At 41.0% G+C, this 14,264-nt stretch overlaps 1 protein-coding gene across 1 annotated transcript; it reads left to right on the plus strand.

The window, feature by feature from the left end:
* Positions 1-8,563: 8,563 nt before the first annotated feature.
* On the plus strand, positions 8,564-9,589 carry LOC135557177 (trace amine-associated receptor 1-like). Its single transcript, XM_064990383.1, has one exon. It carries the CDS (start codon positions 8,564-8,566, stop codon positions 9,587-9,589), a length of 1,026 nt encoding a protein of 341 aa, XP_064846455.1.
* The last annotated feature ends 4,675 nt before the right edge of the window (positions 9,590-14,264 follow it).

The following is a 14,264-nucleotide window of genomic DNA, read 5'->3' on the forward strand; positions in this document are numbered from 1 at the left end:
GACAGCTTCCATCCCTAGATTGAGGTACAGTGCCTTACGAAAGTATTCGGCCCCCTTGAACTTTGCGACCTTTTGCCACATTTCAGGCTTCAAACATAAAGATATAAAACTGTATTTTTTTGTGAAGAATCAACAACAAGTGGGACACAATCATGAAGTGGAACGACATTTATTGGATATTTCAAACTTTTTTAACAAATCAAAAACTGAAAAATTGGGCGTGCAAAATTATTCAGCCCCTTAAGTTAATACTTTGTAGCGCCACCTTTTTCTGCGATTACAGCTGTAAGTCGCTTGGGGTATGTCTCTATCAGTTTTGCACATCGAGAGACTGAAATGTTTTCCCATTCCTCCTTGCAAAACAGCTCGAGCTCAGTGAGGTTGGATGGAGAGCATTTGTGAACAGCAGTTTTCAGTTCTTTCCACAGATTCTCGATTGGATTCAGGTCTGGACTTTATCTTTATGTTTGAAGCCTGAAATGTGGCAAAAGGTCGCAAAGTTCAAGGGGGCCGAATACTTTCGCAAGGCACTGTATGTTTTCAAACTACACCGGGGTGCTAATCTCATTCACAGACACTTATGCCAAATGAGCAAATAGAATGGTGGATAAACACCTCAAACTTGGCCTTATTTAGCCAATACAGAAATACTGGGAGTAACTCCAGGCGCATAGGCATTGTCTTAATCATCTTAATCTACCAACCAATCATCTCTCCACAACAACTTCTCCCTAACCCTCCTCTGTATGCTAGCACACAACAAGCACAGAGCCATGCCTCACAGTCGTGTGATTTGCTAAAATTGAATGATGACAAATACTTCACTCAGTAAGGTCACTTCCATAAAATTCTATGGTCACTCCCACTAAGACCAACTTTGAATCGTTGATGTACCAGGTTTACATAAACTGTGCACAATAGCCCTGTGATGAGGTTACCGGGGTGCAAACATAACGGCATAACAGGATTAGCTAGGTTACTTTCTAAATCTAATCCGATAGTTACTAGTTACCTGTACAAAATTGTAATCAGTAGCGTAACTTTTGTATTACCCAAACTCAGTAACGTAATCTGATTACTTTCAGTTACTTTCAGATTACTTTCCCCTCAAGAGACATTAGAAGAAATGCATTTGGTGTGTTATCATAGTGGTGTCTGACTTGTGGTCACTCACTTAGGTGGAACGAAACTTAAACTTGTGCTTTTCTCAATGCTGAATTGAATGTAATTGATAAAAACCTAAATGTGTCATAATTTATTGATTCACAAACATCCTTTCTGAATTTCGATTCTGAATGAAAGTTGAAAATACATTTACAGGCATTGAAAATGTATTTTTTGGTCATTGATTTTATGAAATTTTAAGAAATTTCAACTGCTCAAACATTCTCAATGAAGTAAGCATTATATCACAATTACTTTTAAATCCATTTAAAATAGGACAGAGGAGCTAAACTGAAAGATTTCAACATATAATATTTATTATTGCTCCAATCTGTCAGGTGCACTTATGGTAGCATTTTCAAAAGCTTCAAAAGTATTCCAACAGAATAAACCAACAGACCACTTCGACAACACTGAACAAAAATATTAAAGCGACATGTACATTTCTGGTCCCATGTTTCATGAACTGAAATAAAATATCCCATAAATGTTCCATGCACACAAAACACTTATGTTGCTAAAGTTTTGCAAACAAACTTTTTTACCCTGTTAGTCCATCCACCTAAGGGGAAATGCTCACTATCTTGGCAGAAAGGTGTGGCATATTAAGAGGCTGATTAAATAGCATGATCATTACACAGGTGCAGCTTGGGCTGGGGACAATAAAAGTCCACTCTAAAATGCAGTGCAGTTTTGTCACACAACAAAGTGCCACAGATGTCTCAAGTTTTGAGCGAATGTGCAATTGGAATGCTGGCTGCAGGAATGTTCACCGGAGCTGTTGCCAGAGAAATGAATGTAAATTTTTCCTGCATAAGCCGCCTCCAACGCCATTTTAGAGAATTTGGCAGTACATCCAACCAGCCTCGCAACCACAGGCCACGTGTAACCACACCAGCCCAGGACCTCCACATCCGGCTTCTTCACCTGCAGGATTGTCTGAGACCAGCCACTCGGACAGCTGGTGAAACTCTGGGTATGCATGACCAAAGAACCTCTGCCAAACTTCTTCAATGTTCTTCAATGTCCTGCATACTGACAAGACATGTCACCCAATGAGCATGTTTGGGATACTCTGAATCGACGTGTACAACAACATGTTCCAGTTCACGCCAATATCCAGCAACTTCACAAAGCCATTGAAGACGAGTGGGACAACATTCCACAGGTCACAATCAACAGCAAAGGAGATGTGTCACACTGCATGAGGCGGTCACATCAGATACTGACTTTTTTTCCATACCTTTTTTTTAAAGGTACCTGTGACCGATGCATATCTGTAGTCCCAGACATGTGAAATTCATAGATTCGGCCTATTGAATTTATTGAAATTGACTGGTTTCCTTATATGAGCTGTAACTCTTTAAAATGGTCATCTTTGAAATTGTTGCGTTTATATTTTTGTTAAGTGTACAATAACCTTCTCAATAACAGTTAAAGAAATATTTATTTCTTGCTATGAATGTGATATGCTGTTGTTTTATCTACCTTTGTTGAATGCACTGACAGTAAGTCACTCTGGATAACAGCGTCTGCGGAATGATGAAAAATCTAAATGTAAAAACAAACACATGCTAAGCACGCTGGGTATTATTCTAATGAGTACCGCCCCCAAACAAGCACTAATTTGGTCGGCCGGGAGGAGACAAAATCTGAACGAATCATAGGCATCTGGGCGATGTTTCACAACTTTGAACAGCGCAGTACATTTTTGAAAATGTATTACAAATAAAAAACGTAAATATCACATTTACATAAGTATTCAGTCCCCAGAGCTGGGGGATGTGGAGGGCATGGCCTCCTCCCGGCCGGGACAGCTCCACGCGAGTTGCCCCAGCTCACCGCACTCACAGCAGTGTCTTTGATCTAGATCCAGCAGCCGCCGACATCGTCGGTTTGGGTCACCCTCCTGCTACACAGCCTTGGCTGGTTCTGTCCGGGCCCCCTTCAGCCCCTCTCCTCTCTTTGTGTTGTTCGTCCCCCTCACCGCATCTCCTCTCTCCACTCGGGCCCCTCTCAGTAGGTCCTGGGTCTTCTGGGGAATTTCCACAGTGGTCAGCAATTCCTCCAGGCTCTGTGGGTTCTGCATGTTCACCGTCTTCTTCATCTCATATGGCAGGGCCCGAAGGTACTGATCCAGGACGAGCTTGTCAATCATCGGGACGGATGGTATTTCAGTCAGTAGCTAGCCTTTGGTCAGGTGCACCAGGTCGCTCATCTGAGCAAGGGGGAAAAGGGTGGGGTCAAAGGCCCAGTCGTGGACCAGTTGTGCACGGTGTGTGAGGCTGAATCCATAACCGCTCAGAATCTCCCATTTGAGTCCCCCATAATTCGTGGCCTGGTCAGCGTTCAAATCAAATTAGGCCTTCTGGGCCTTCCCAAAGAAGTGGGTGCCAACAGGCTGGCCCACTTGGGCCATCCTTTCCTCTGTGCCGTCCTCTCGAAGGTGCACAAATCTTCCTCCCTGCACTGAACCAGGAACTGATTCGGGCCAGACTCCTGAGCCCTCCCAACCTTCAACTGGGCTACCTCCGCTAACAGTCTATGGCTTTGTTGGTGCTGCTCCTCCAGCGCTTGCTCCTAGAGAGACTGTTGCTTCTGCTGGCTTAGGATGAACTGAGCCACCAGCTCCTCCATGGTAATCTCCGAACGCTCAACCCCATGGCACCCAACCGTGGGGTGTTGGGTTGAGCGTGCAGAGTTTAAAACAGAGACAGGGAGGTTTTAGTCAATAAAAACAACTTTAATAGGACATAGAATAAACATAAAGAAAATCACATAGGTTTGGCTCAGTCCTTCTCCACTTCTGCTCTATGTCTCTCCCCGTTCTCTCTCGCGGTGTGCCACAGTGCTCCTTTTATATGTCCTCCACTTGGAGCTATCCATGTCAGGGTGCCCAGCTCACGTACTCCCAGCAGAGGGAGCCAATGTCGCATCACGTACCTCCCTCTATTATCATCCCCAGGGGAAGACCTCCTCAGGTAGACCTGCTGGGATATACCCCCCTTAGCCCTGACTGGTAGGGAGGCATGCTCAGGGCTAGGTTTGCATCCCTCCTGGAGAGGGCATCCGCATTGCCGTGCTGGGCCCACGACCTGTGGATGACAGAGAGATAGAGAATCGGCCAGGAACCAGCGGGTAACAAAGTCATTCGTGTCCTTACCTCTTGCCATCCACACAAGAGGGGCATGGTCAGTGATCAGGGCGAACTTCCGAGGAGGTAATACTTGAGGGTGTCCAGTGCCCACCGCACGGCGAGGCACTCCTCGACAATTGAGTACTTCTTCTACATCTGGAAGAGCTTCCTACTGACAAACATGATTGGGTGCTCCTCGCCTTCCTGCTCTTGGGACAAAACGGACCCTACCCCTGTGTCAGATGCGTCTGTTTTTTGAGAAGTCCGGGGTGACGAGTACCGGGTGCGAACATAGAGCATCCTTCAGGGCCTGAGATGCCGCCTCTGTGTGCTCCGTCCATCGCACCGTCTGGGGTAGTCATGCTTTCGTTAAGTCTGCGAGGGGAGAAGCTATTGCAGCAAAGTTAGGTACAAACCGACTGTAGTATCCTGCTAACCCCAGGAATGACTTCACCTGCCTCTTGGTTCGGGGGACCGGCCATCGCCTAATGGCAGCATTTTATTTCTTCTTGGGGCTTCACATTTCCCCTCCTGAATGAGGTCAGTAAGTTCGATGCCTAACCCATGCCCCGGGCGGATGAACTGATCGACCGCTTGGGGATGGCGAGGTTCTCCCATGTTCACAGAGGAACTCTGGAGCTTTGTCAGATTGACCATTGAGATCTTGGTCACCTCCCTGACCAAGGCCCTTCTCCCCCGATTGCTCAGTTTGGCCGGGCGGCCAGCTCTAGTAAGAGTCTTGGTTGCTCCAAACTTCTTTCATTTAGGAATGATGGAGGCCACTGTGTTCTTGGGGAACTTCAATGCTGGATAATTTTTTTGGTACCCTTCCCCAGATCTGTGCCTCGACACAATCCCGTCTCAGAGCACTACGGACAATTCCTTCGACCTCATGGCTTGGTTTTTGCTCTGACATGCACTGTCAACTATGGGACTTTATATAAACTGGTGTGTGGCTTTCCAAATCATGCCCAGTCAATTGAATTGACCACAGATGGGCTCCAATCAAGTTGTAAAAACAAGGGTGATCAATGGAAACAGGATGCTCTTGAGCTCAATTTCGAGTCTCATATCAAAGGGTCTGAATACTTATGTAAATACATTTTTTCAGTTTTTTCAAAAATTCTGAAAACCTGTCTTCGCTTTGTCATTATGGGGTAGTGTGTGTAGATGGATGAGAATTGTTTTAGAATAAGGCTGTAACTTAACAAATTGTGGAACAAGTCAAGGGGTCTGGATACTTTCTGAAGGCACTGTACACATCAACATACACATCAATACACTAAAAGCAAAATACAATTATAGAAAATAAACACATTCTTCAGCAAAAATGTCCTCAATCAGCCTTTCACTATTGGCACCAATTCATTCAACTTTAGAGGACCTATGATCGGTTTAGATTTGGTCCGGTTTGTACCGGACCAAAATCTGAACCAATCATAGACGTCTATGTTTGGGCCAAATAGTATTGCTGATATGTAAAGGTGATTGAGCCGACATATGCAGCGTTTACCGTGAGTGCAGTCTCCGCTAAAGCGGAAACACTGCCTTTAAGTATGCAAAGGCAGCAGCTACACTTACTGGGATCCAAACTGGAACGAAACATCACAACAAGACAATAGGCCGGTCCGGACCAAATCTGAACCAAACATAACTGTCTTGGGACATTGAAATCAAGGCCGGTCCTGACTGCACCAAAAAAAAGACTTTGCTGTTGGTCCGTGCTTAGTGGGATCTCAAGCTGTTATGTTATCCAGAATCTAATGCCTCCTGCACCATTCATCCTTTGCTCACATACATCAGCTCCACATGCGGCAGGGTAGCCTAGTGGTTAGAGCGTTGGACTAGTAACCGAAATGGTTGCAAGTTCAAATCCCCGAGCTGACAAGGTACAAATCTGTCGTTCTGCCCCTGAACAGGCAGTTAGCCCACTGTTCCTAGGCCGTCATTGAAAATAAGAATTTGTTCTTAACTGACTTGCCTAGTAAAATAAAGGTAAATAAAAATTGCTAACTCACATGTTTATAATGTCTCTGTTGAAATGTTTCACCTGGTGTTTATAACCATAGATCGATATGAGGCTGTGTACAATCTACTTTGCCATTCCACCAAGATTACTATACCAATTGCATGGCTCATGGTTTTGCCAGTTGGGCCATTTTGCATTGTACTCCTATGGCCTACTATTTTAAAAGACATTGTGGGGCTCCATAGACACATTGATAGCCTTTTTCTTTCCATGCTCTATTATGTGGAGTTTGTATACCAGAACACTTTTGGTTGCAAACTAACATGTAAGAAAGACTGAAGACCGTTTTTTTAAAATCCTTTGAGGGAGGTAGAGGCATGGTGTCTCAACGGTCAGAGCGAAAAGCAGCTAAAATATTAGGCATTGTGGTGGGTGTTTTCATCTTTTGCTGGCTGCCTATCTTTGTTACTGCCGTAGTTGATACATACAAACTTTAGCACAATCTGCCGTTCTATTTGAAGTGTTTATCTGTCTGCGTTACTTTCATTCTACTGCAAATCCAATCATCTATGTAGTGTTTTATTATTGGTTCCAAAAACATCTTAAATCTTATTGTCACATTGAAAACATAAGGGACCTTTTTGGAGGGGCAGACTGATGTGACAGGTAATTTACTTACCAGAAAATAGTCTTTGTTGGATTAATGTCAATAAATGTATGTGGCTTAGTGGCTGTATTTTTATTTGTTTTGCCTAAGCAATGACATGCTCGCCCTGAATAATGTGTTTTTAAACCCTATTTGCACGGGACTAGTATTACTAGAGAACATTGGTTATGTAATTATTAACCCAGAATGTCTGTTCTTCCAGAGAATTATTCGGACCGGATTAGTGTTTTCCAAACTACCCCCTGTCATTCCTACCTTTTTTCATACTGATAGTTATGACAGAAGCCTGCAGGTTTCTTTTTACGCGTGTAGATAATGTATTTCAACAAGTCTAGGGTTAGGCGACAACAGGGCAACAATGATAACTTGAGTTTGGTTCCCAAATTTCGAAACCATCTTTGGTATAGTGTCGGCATAATATTTGAATTGAGGAAGTGTGATCATAATCGTTAGCATATTTAACATCTTTACATGTCCCCCCCCCCAAACGTTTAGGTCAGTTGTATGCTGCTTTGCAATCTATTAACAGCAAGGGTCGCATTAAATAGGGGAAATATGTTTTATTGATGCATTTGACAATATTCAATTCACACGCACAAACATGAACAGAAGCATTCACTGTGCAAGTTGATACATGCAGGCCCTTCATATATCTTATGCGCAGTACTTCATTCAATTTATCGAATCAGTTCATGTTTTCTTGCTAAAACCACAGACATTTCTCTCAAAACACGGGGATGTCGATTTGCATGGGACTAGTATTATCAGAGGACCTTGGAGTCCCCCCCCCCAAAAAAAACAGTAGGTTATTCTGTCTGGAATGTTTACTCTCCTGCCATGTAAAAACTTCTAGCATGGCAGATTCAGACAGGACTAAAATTACAGATGTGGTGATAAGTGCTTGTGCACATAATTACATTACCCGACCTCCCCCAGTAAACTGAATAGAAGCATTTAAGAAATATATTTTGCATATTCTACTGCTCTCTATATTTGACTTTCTTTTTGAGTAACAATGTTTGACTTAAAATTCTGAATTTGAGTCCCTTATAAAATGGCATGATTACTTGTCAAGGTTTTACAATTATCCACAATGGTGTTGAGGGGTGTGATGACAACCATGTGACATCATCAGTTTGAGTGCCCTGTGGAGTTGAATGTAGAAATGTCTGATTGGTCAAAATGATATTGTAATCACCATTATGCTAATAGACTATAGGTACAAAAGCATGAGATTCAAGTTCAGATTTTTGTATCACATTGTGACCAGAGAAAAGGGATTCACATGTGATGCATCATCTGCATGGCTGAGAGGTAAGCTATGATGAAGCACCACGAAAACAAATCATACTTGCTGAATTGGAAACATTTACATTGAATGTCACACCTTTTGAAATGGAAAAAGCATGTCCCTTTGGGTGTTTGTGAAAATATATCCAATGAATAAGCAACAGTAATTTAATAGATTTTACTAAGTGACAGTATACTGTGGTGAAGAATCCAGCATTTTTTTTGTATTAAACTATGCACAATGTAATTTCCAAAATGTAATTGTTTAAAATGTATATTACTAACTAATGTGACAATCATTTTATTACTTTTTTTCCAGATTCTTTCAACAATGACAATGGAACCAGGAATCAGTCTCAGCAAGGCTGATATTGTCGAGAATATATTTCTATGTTTTGAGTCGGTGAATGGGTCTTGCAAAAGATCAATCTTTCCTCCAACAATACGAGTATTACTTTATCTCTTACTTGGCTCAATGTCTGTTCTCACAGTGTGTGGCAACCTTCTTGTAATCATCCCCATCATTCACTTCAAACAGCTCCACACCCCAACCAACTACCTCATCCTCTCTCTGGCTGTGTCAGACCTTCTCTTGGGGGTTTTAGTGATGCCTCCCAGCATGGTACATTCACTGGAAAGCTGCTGGTATTTTGGAGATTTATTCTGTAAAATCTACACCAGCACTGATGTCATGTTGTGCACTGCATCCATTCTTAACTTGTGTTTTATTTCTATTGACCGGTATTATGCAGTGTGTCGCCCTCTCCTTTATCGAACTAAAATAACTGTTCATGTTGTTCTGATTATGATGCTGGTCATCTGGACGGTTTCTGCCGTAGTAGGGTTTTGTATGATATTTCTGGGGATCAATATTTGGGGTATGGAGGATTTTTACTATAATAATGTTGCCTGTGAGGGAGAATGTATTTTGTTTCAAAACAAAGTGTCGAGTACTGTGTCTTCAGTGATCTCATTCTACATCCCAGGAGTCGGGATGCTTAGCATCTACCTAAAGATTTTCCTTATAGCACAGAGACAGGCACGCTCAATTCAGGGTACAACCAATCAGAACTCAGCAGGCAAATCACAGAGGAAGGCCACCAAAACACTTGCTATCATTATGGGGGTATTTCTATCATTCTGGACACCCTTTTTTGTCGTCAACTGCATTGATCCTTTTATTAGTTACTCTACACCACCCGTTTTGTTTGTAACATTTGTATGGATTGGCTATTTGAATTCAACCATTAATCCCATGGTGTATGCATTCTTCTACAGTTGGTTCAGGAGGGCGTTTAGAATGATCATTTCTGGTCAAATATTTCAACCTGACTCTTCAATAATGCAATTGTTTTCAGAATAAATATGGCCAAATCTAATACTGACAAAGAAGTGTGACACATATGTGCCTTGCTCTCAGTCCTTTATTCAACAATATCAGACACAGGTGTGTAGGTTTAAAAAACAAGTACAATCCAGTTGAATTTTGCTCTATACTCCAACATTTCAGATCAAATATTTCATATGAAGTGACAGTACAGACTGTCACATTTTATTTTAGGGTATTTTTATACATATCTGTTTTACTGTTTAGAAATGAATGCATTTAATGTATCTACAGAGTACGTTTAAATTTGATCACACTTTCTTGCTGAGAATTTTCCTGCATAGAAGGAGATGCAAAATTGTAGTGTATTTGAGTTTTAAAAAGGCTTCTAAAGTTTCTAATTTCCACTTAGATTTTTTGTTATGGCAAATAAAATATCAGCCAATACAAAAGTGTCCATTCATTATAATCCACATTTCTTGTTGCTGCTGAATCTTTGTCCTGCTGTAGCAAAATATCCTACATCTGTGGTCCCCTGAATTTGAAGGTGTCATAATTATTAGGACAAATTCATTTATAGTGTGTTACATTTTGTCAAAAATGTAGTATTTGGTCCCATATTCCTAGCACACAATGACTGCATCAAGCTTGTGGCTCTACAAACTTGTCTGATGCTTTTGCAGTTTGTTTTGGTCGTGTTTCAGATAATGGTGTGTAATAAAAAGCGTGAGCTGGCGCACACCCAGAGAAAATGATTTAGTGTAGAGGTGCTGACTAACGGTGAAATACACATATATGTATAAATTTATACACTCAATATGTATAAATTCCCAGTAATTTAATGGATCAAAATTGAAATCTGTTGCCCGATAGAAACGAATGGTAAATAATGTTGTGTGTCATTTTGGAGTCACTTTTATCATAAATAAGAATAGAATAGTTTCTGAACAGTGCCGTTTCTAGGAATAAGAGACAAGCAGTCGGTTAGGGGCCCCCTTAGGTAAGGTAGTCTACCCAGCTATCTAAACATTGAAGTAATCATGGCAAAATTACTGACCGGTCACGCAATCCAGATCTCTAGTGCAGGCGTTATCAACTTGGGGTCCACGGTCCCGTGTACATTTTTTTTTAAGGAATATTAAAAAACAACAGATTGGAATAATAATATTTAGAGGGAATAGTACAATACAATGTAATAATATGAATCTACAATGCATGTTCTTAACCCTGGGCAACATGGGCCTTGGAGGTTTACAAGGTTTAGTAGTATCCACAGTACTCCACCAATTATCCATGTTTCAACTCAATTCTTCTTGTATTATTTTTGTACATAAATACACAAATTTAAAGCTACAATATGTAACTTTTTGGGGCGACCCTACCAAATTCACATAGAAATGTGATTTATGAATCTGTCTTTCGCATTGAAAGCAAGTCTACGAAGCAGTACATCTGTTCTGTGCGCGCTACTTCTATGCTTCCATTTAAGTTTTGTTTTTGCTTCTTTTCCTTTTGGTTTTGTTCACCAGCTTCAAACAGCTGAAAATACAATATATTTGGTTATGGGAAATATATTTCACTGCTTGTTTTGCCCCATAAACTGAAATTAGGTGAACTATTAGAATTTTAGCAACCAGGAAATGCTTAGGGGCCCAAAAAAGCTAGGAATAGTCCTGTTTCTGAACACTTCTACATTAATGTGGTTGTTATCATGATAACAGATAATAATGAATGAATCGTGAATAACGATGAGAGAGAAAGTCGCAGATTCTCAAAGATCATAACCCCAAAACACGCTTACCTCTCACAATTAACAATAAAAAAAGGGGAGGTTAGCATGTTTTGGGGGGGTTATGATCTTATTTACTCTAATGTTCTCACTCATCATTATACACAATGCATTCCTGATTATCCATAATCATGGTAGCATACACAATGTAGAAGTGTTCAGAAACATCGCTTCTTATTTACAATAAAAGTGACTCCCAAAATGACACAATACAATATTCATCATTCAGTTCATATTGGGGCAAAACACAATCAAACAACCAAAACACACTGCAAATGCAGCCAACAAGTTTCTAGAGCCACAAGCTTGAAGTAGTCATTGCATGCTAGGAATATGGGACCAAAACGGTAAAACAGATGTGTATAAAAAAATACCCTCAAATAAATGGTGACATTCTGTACTGTAACCTCAGATGAAACAATGTATCTTAAATCCAAAATTAAGTAGTATAGAGCGAAATGTATAAAAAAAATGTAGCTTCACTGTCCAAATAAATACAGACAGACAAACAAACTTCTTCAGTTGAGCACCTGTCAGTTTTGCAGAGAAAAAGATTAACAAGATGGATAACTCATTCCAGGTGATTCAGTACTGATACGTTTTCATTTGTTCACATTCATTTGTATTCAAGAGCACAAGAATAACATGTGCAGAACATACGATAACTCTGCAGTATGTTCATAAGTGCGTGATGAGGTTCACATACCAATATTCAGGCCTATATACTGTCCAACCTCCAGTAGATATACAAAAACAAAACCTCAGAGTTATACAAGATCCTTTCAGAATTCTTGTTTTAGTTGAGCCGTTCTCAATAGTGCTGTAATGAGACATTTGAATCCCTCTCAAACGGCCTTTGAATATACTTCAAGGAGCCTTGGTTTCCTACAACACAGTTTTTCTGGTCTCACTAATTGCAAAGGAATACTTGTGCTGATTCTTCATCAAATGAACATTCAGAGCTCTGCTTTGCTGGTGTTCTGATAATGGTGAACTCATCACCCACCAACATGTCAATCTTGACTTGTCTGAATTTGATCTACTTCACCCGGATCGTCCCTGCCCAGTGAGCACCCTACATCTGGATGAAGAGGAACATCAAAAATAATCATCTACTGGGCCCTGTTTGTCGGCAGCATGTTCTCTCTGTTCTGTTCTCTCTTGATGTAGATATAACATCATTAGTTGATCATCTCGACAATATCTCATGAAATACTAACAGCACTTATACATCAACGAATGGCACTGCTGCTGGCTCACCAGATGGACTGTATTACACAAAGGAGGCATGTCATTATTTGAGAAGTATCTACTTCTTCTCTGGTGTCTGTGTTGTGGAGGCAGAGGCACAGAAACTCACATTAATCCCTTAGTCAGAGAACACTGTGAAACTAAGAATTGATGCTATAACTAGCTATCATTATTGGAAAGGTGGCATCCTATGACAGTGCCATGTTGAAAGTCACTGAGTTTTTCAGTAAGGCCATTCTACTACCGTTACCATGCTGCTTGGTCCTTTGGTGGTGGGCTATTCTGTAACATTTGTCGTCTTCCTCTGATGAGGAGTAAGAGAGACCGGACCAATTTGCAGCGTGATAAGTATCCATTTTAATAAGACAAACTGAACACTACAAAAATACAAAATAACAAAGTGAAACAAACGAAACGGTCCCGTGTGGTAACAAACACTAACACAGAAAATAATCACACACAACTCAAAAGTGAAACCTGGCTACCTAAATATGTGTCACACCCTGACCATAGTTTGCTTTGTATGTTTCTATGTTTTGTTTGGTCAGGGTGTGATCTGAGTGGGCATTCTATGTTGTGTGTCGAGTTTGTCTCTTTCTGTGTTTGGCCTGATATGGTTCTCAATCAGAGGCAGGTGTTAGTCATTGTCTCTGATTGGGAACCATATTTAGGTAGCCTGTGTGGTGTTGGGTTTTGTGGGGATTGTTCCTGTCTTTGTGTTTGTTTTAGGTTTTCACGTTTATTGTTTTGTTAGTCTGTTCATGTGTAGAGTCTTTATTAAAGTACCATGAATAACCACCACGCTGCGTTTTGGTCCACCTCTCCTTCAACTAAAGAAAACCGTTACAATATGGTTCTCAATTAGGGTCAACGATAAACAGCTGCCGCTGATTGAGAACCATACCAGGCCAAACACAGAAATCCCAAAACATAGAAAAAGGAATGTAGACAACCCACCCAACTCACACCCTGACCATACTAAAACAAAGACATAATAAAAGAACTAAGGTCAGAACGTGACAATTTCATCATATTCCCAGTTGGTCAGAAGTTTAAATACAGTCAATTAGTATTTGGTAGCATTGCCTTTAAATTGTTTAACTTGGGTCAAAGATTTCGTGTAGCCTTCCACAAGCTTCCCACAAGAAGTTGGGTGTATTTTGTCCCATTCCTCCTGACAGACCTGGTGTAACTGAGTCAGGTTTGTATGCCTCCTTGCTATCACATGCATTTTCAGTTCTGCCCACAAATGTTCTATAGGATTGAGGTCAGGGTTTATGATGGCCACTCCAATACCTTGACTTTGTTGTCCTTAAGCCATTTTGCCACAACTTTGGAAGTATGCTTGGGGTCATTGTCCATTTGGAAGACTCATTTTCGACCAAACTTTAACTTTAACTGATGTCTTGAGATGTTGCTTCAATATATCCACATAATTTTCCTGACTCATGATGCCATCTATTTTGTGAAGTGCACCAGTCCCTCCTGCAGCAATGCACCCCCACAACATGATGCTGCCACCCCCGTGCTTCACGGTTAGGATAGAGTTCTTCGGCTTGCAAGCCTACACCTTTTTCCACCATACATAACGATGGTCATTATGGCCAAGCAGTTCTATTTCTGTTTCGTCAGACCAGAGGACATTTCTCCAAAATGTATGATCTTTGTCCC

This window comes from Oncorhynchus masou, chromosome 16, assembly GCF_036934945.1.
Source record: "Oncorhynchus masou masou isolate Uvic2021 chromosome 16, UVic_Omas_1.1, whole genome shotgun sequence".
NCBI classification, from domain to species: domain Eukaryota; kingdom Metazoa; phylum Chordata; class Actinopteri; order Salmoniformes; family Salmonidae; genus Oncorhynchus; species Oncorhynchus masou.

Coding starts and splice junctions, on each gene's coding strand:
- LOC135557177 (XM_064990383.1), top strand. CDS start 8,564: ATGGAACCAGGAATCAGTCTCAGCAAGGCTGATATTGTCGAGAATATA.